This window comes from Melanerpes formicivorus, unplaced genomic scaffold (genome assembly GCF_026170545.1).
Source record: "Melanerpes formicivorus ecotype bairdi unplaced genomic scaffold, bMelFor1.0.p_v2 SCAF_29, whole genome shotgun sequence".
Taxonomy (NCBI): Eukaryota; Metazoa; Chordata; class Aves; order Piciformes; family Picidae; genus Melanerpes; species Melanerpes formicivorus.
In genome coordinates this window covers 9,525,944-9,530,500 of record NW_027142381.1, presented here as the reverse complement: position 1 = coordinate 9,530,500, position 4,557 = coordinate 9,525,944, and the positions used below count along the sequence as shown (strand labels likewise).

The following is a 4,557-nucleotide window of genomic DNA, read 5'->3' as shown; positions in this document are numbered from 1 at the left end:
CCGGATGTGATGCCATACGGTCTGCAGCCGCCAAAACCGTGGTCGCGGGTTGCGTTCGTACCCCGCTTCAGGCAGCAGAAGGCTACGGAGAAAGGTCCGAAATAGCTACATCCTCGTTTTCAGGATCTGCTCCCCCAGCACGGATTCGGCTGCTTCGGTGGACTGGAAAGGGGCGAGAAAGGAGGAACTACTTTCTGCCGAAGCCGCGCCTGCGCAGGACAGAGGATTAGGGGCGCGGCGGAAGACACGGGCACCGCCTCGTTTGCTGCCTGCGCGAAAGGTGCTGCGTCCCGGGGTGAAATCGCTGCGCGCAGTAGGACCGCGAGGGAAGCCGCGGTCGCCATTTTGAAGCGGTTGTTGGGGGAAGCGGCGCGCGTGCTCCTGTGTGCCCGGCCCGGCCCCGCGCCCGCTCTGCAGACCGCTCTCCGAGCTCCGGCCCTCCACCGCCGCAGCCATTGCTGACCTTGCCATGTCCGGAGGGGGCGTGATCCGCGGCCCAGCCGGCAACAACGACTGCCGCATCTACGTGGGGAACCTACCCCCCGACATCCGCACCAAGGACATAGAGGACGTTTTCTACAAGTACGGCGCCATCCGCGACATCGACCTCAAGAACCGCCGCGGGGGGCCGCCCTTCGCCTTCGTCGAGTTTGAGGATCCCAGGTGAGGCCCTGCCGCCGGCCCCGGGCGCTCCCCTGGGGGAGGTTGGGCTTAGGCCTCTCCGCGGCGCAGGGCCTGAGGCGGGAGCGGCCGCGCGGGAGCTGCCTGCCTGGCGGCGCGCGGGGCCCCGGGCCGCGCTAACGGGCGCCGCGCGGGCGGCGCAGGGTGGGGCCGGCGGGAAGCGGGAACAAAGGCGGGGGGGGGGGGGGGGGGGCGCGTGCGTGGGCGCGGCGCGGCGCGGGGGGGTCGGCGGCCGCGCTCACCGCCCCGGCCCGCCCCGCAGGGACGCGGAGGACGCCGTCTACGGGCGGGACGGCTACGATTACGATGGGTATCGCCTCCGCGTGGAGTTCCCTCGCAGCGGCCGCGGCACCGGCAGAGGCGGCGGCGGCGGCGGCGGGGGCGGAGCCCCGCGGGGCAGGTACGGCCCCCCGTCCCGGCGCTCGGAGTACAGAGTGATCGTCTCGGGTGAGTTGTGCCTTCCTCAGCCCCTCTCTGTGCCCGCCCCCGGGGCCCTGCGTGCAGACTTCCCCGCCCGGGGCGATGCGGCGCCGGGCGCTCGCTGTTCAGAGGCATCCCCTCGTGTGGCCCGGGCGGAGCGCCGCGGGGAGGCTGCTGGCGCCGCGGGCGCGGGAGGCGAGGGCCAGCCGGTGTTGAGCGGTGGCGTTTTCCGCAGGGCTGCCTCCGAGCGGGAGCTGGCAGGATCTGAAGGATCACATGCGCGAGGCAGGTGATGTATGTTATGCTGATGTCTTCCGAGATGGCACTGGTGTCGTGGAGTTTGTGCGGAAGGAAGACATGACCTACGCTGTGCGAAAGCTGGATAACACTAAATTTAGATCGCACGAGGTAGGTTTCACGCTTACTTTCTTTGGCCAGAATTGGATACAAAGGGCTTTACAGTAGGACCCGAAGGTAAGGCACGTGTGGCGCCCCTGGAGGACCGGCGGAGCGGCCGCGCTCGGGCTGCGGGCAGTGTGGCAGGAGGCGGCCTCGCGAGCGTGGCCGGCTGAGTTCCGGGCTGTAGTAACGCGGTCTGCAGTCGATGTCAGCATGCCTAAAAAGAGGGCCCTCAAGCCTAGACTTTTCAATCGAAAGTTCTGTCTATTCAATAGGGAGAAACTGCCTACATCCGAGTTAAAGTTGATGGCCCAAGAAGCCCGAGCTATGGAAGATCTCGGTCCCGCAGCCGTAGTCGTAGCAGGAGCCGTAGTCGAAGCAACAGCCGCAGCCGCAGTTACTCCCCGCGCAGGAGCAGAGGATCTCCACGCTACTCTCCCCGCCACAGCAGATCCCGATCTCGTACATAAGCGCTCACTAGCTCTCATCTTTTTGTAGAAGCCCACGTTGTACACACTTTTCCTCTACTTAGTACAGCCTCAGCTGAATTTTTTTTCCCCCTTTTTCATTTGTTTTTCCTTTTTTTTTTCCCCCTCCTTTTTGGTTTTTTCCCACTTTTGGAATTCCAACTGTTTTATCCCAATTGGCTGAAGTGTTGAATTGCATTCTTGTGTAAAAAATTCCCTCGTGAGTATTTGCTCCTTCCCATCAGAACGTTCCCCTCCCGCCTCTGGCAAATTGTACTTGAGTCGCTGTCGGTCAGGACCCTGCTGGCCCAGCCGCGGCTGGCCCCCGCCGCTCCCCGCCCCGCGGTGCCGCTGTGTACTTGTCTCGGTGTTCGGCTGGGGATGTTGGGGTGTTTGTGGCTAACTTGTCTCTTCTGGGGGAGTCTTATGTTTTATCTTGCCTTTTCGTGTGTCTTTCTGTAGACATATCTGAAGAGATGGATTAAGAATGCTTTGGATTAAAGGATTGTGGAGCACATGTCAATCATTTTAGGATTGTCAAAAGGAGGATTGAGGAGGATCAGATCAATAATGGAGGCAATGGTATGACTCCAAGTGCTATTGTCACAGATGAACTTGGCAGTATTGACCTTATACCGAGAGACAGGTTAATTGAGCACGTCACCCACGTGTGGCTTCAGGCACCTGGTTGTTCCTGCAGACTGCAGTTGCCCTGCTCTTTAACCCCCGGGGGGCAATTGTGGCTCAACACTTGCTTTGGTAATTCTCTAGTCCGGTCTAGGTTTTGTTGTTTCCTTGGGGGCTTTTCATTTTAAAGGCATGACCCCGGGTGGGACGGGGGGTGTGTGGGGTGGGAGTCCTCGGTTCACTTCGTCAGGCAGCATTTGGTTACAAGTGTTGATGTTACGTAGTTCCTTGTGCACCTGTAGTAGCTGAAAGGGTGTTTTCAATCCGAGTATAATATCAATACTGCTAAAATCTGCATGTCCTCTGTGTGACTGATACAGCGTTGCCATTTCGTTGCTTTAAAGTAGCAGAATGAGAGCAGAAACCAACCACACGGCAAACAAAAACACAGGAAATGACTAGAAAGCCTAGTTGGGAATGACTTTAAATCTCAGCCCTGCCCCCTCAGCCCGATGCTCAGTTGACTGCTGGGTCAGTTAAAGCTTCAGCCTCCGGCGGGGCGGGCGAGCCGCAGCTCAGGCGCACGGCAGGTGGACGATGGCTTCACCACTAAGAGTTTCCAGGCTCAAAACCACTTTTTGCGACCACAAAACCTGTAGCTCCCCACCCAGGAGGGATGAGAGTGTTGGCATTCTCTGCTGAGGTGTTGTAAATGAGCACAAAGCGTTCCCTCCCGGTGGTCAGTTAACGTTCCTAGAGCACTAATCTGAGCCTCAGCATTCAGAGAGCGAAAGCAGAAGCGAGTTTGTTTTGGGGAATGGATGGTTATCACTGTACATCTGTCTTGACTGATGGCAAACATAACTCATCATTCCCCAGAAGCCTATTTTTTCATTACAGTATCTAACTTTTTGCCTCCTCTTTTTTGGTTTTGCTGGTTATAAAGGTTTGGATTGGAGAGGGCTCACTGGATCCCAATCCTTGGAGCTGGATCATTGGATTCAAATCATAATGTGGATAGGATAGGGAGGCTGAATGGCAAGGATTCATGGAGCGGGATCAGATTACCAGGAACATAGGAGTGGATTCCTGCCCCAACCAAACCGCAGTGGTGTGGAGTTTTGTTTTTTTACTCATCTCAATTGGCTATTCCAAAGATCCTTTTTGTGTGTTCCCATTTTTGACGAGCGGAGCCCCTAAGATGCACGCTGGAGTTTTTCATGGTTTTTGGTAAAGGAGCAGAGCGAGGACCTGGAGAGGTACGCTGGAGCCATCTCCTTGGAAGGACTCAGCACCAGTAGATGGTAAACACTGAAGGGGAAAAGGGGGGGGTGCTTAAAAAAAAGTAATGATTAAAGTAACTAAGTCATTGCTCTAAATTTAAAGATGGGAGTTAAAGACTGAGTAGGCTTCCAATTGGCTTTGTCTCTTTCTTTCTTTCTTTCTTTTTTTTTTCTCCTTTCTTTGACAAATAAAATTTTTACAAAAACAGGAGAGAGAGAGTTGTCCTCCTTTGTTGCCAGGAGCCCAGAGCCTCCTCTTGCTGCCGTGGCCTCCGAGGAGCCGCGAGGGTGCAGACAAAAGGCTTTTGTGTCCCACAGAGCCCCAGTGTTCCGCAGGAAGCGCTGGGGGCTGAGCTGCTCCCGCATAAAGGAGCAGTTCCCTGGGAAATGGCAGGAATTTATTAGCCAGGAGGGGCAGAGAAAGGATCCTCGCTGCTTGAAAGAGGAGGCTTTGGTGTCAGCCGTGCTGCTGACCCTCCTCTGCTGAGGAGAGACAGGGAAGTGAGGCTGAGGGGGCTGGGTGCTCCCCCACCGTCCCTGCAGGGCCTTGGCCGTGGTGGTGCTGGAGCAGAGGCAGCAGCCAAGGACTGAGGTGGGTGAAGGAGGAGCTGGGGGCTGGTCACTGGTTGACATAAATGCACAGCACAGCAGGAGTGTCAGCATGGAGCAGAGGTTTCTGC

At 57.3% G+C, this 4,557-nt stretch overlaps 1 protein-coding gene across 1 annotated transcript; it reads left to right on the top strand.

Moving 5' to 3' along the window:
* Window positions 1-4,088, top strand: SRSF1 (serine and arginine rich splicing factor 1). The gene is made up of 4 exons (XM_068154954.1): window positions 1-663; window positions 944-1,128; window positions 1,337-1,509; window positions 1,776-4,088. The coding sequence occupies exons 1-4, from the start codon at window positions 470-472 to the stop codon at window positions 1,968-1,970; spliced, it is 747 nt and encodes a 248-aa protein (XP_068011055.1). The 5' UTR covers window positions 1-469; the 3' UTR covers window positions 1,971-4,088.
* Window positions 4,089-4,557: the final 469 nt, after the last annotated feature.

What these genes read in the sequence shown, in the direction of transcription:
- SRSF1 (XM_068154954.1), top strand. Translation starts at nt 470, where the DNA reads ATGTCCGGAGGGGGCGTGATCCGCGGCCCAGCCGGCAACAACGACTGC. An exon ending in GTCGAGTTTGAGGATCCCAG is followed by an intron (nt 664 to 943) that starts GTGAGGCCCTGC and finishes CCCGCCCCGCAG; the next exon opens with GGACGCGGAGGACGCCGTCT. An exon ending in CTAAATTTAGATCGCACGAG is followed by an intron (nt 1,510 to 1,775) that starts GTAGGTTTCACG and finishes TCTATTCAATAG; the next exon opens with GGAGAAACTGCCTACATCCG.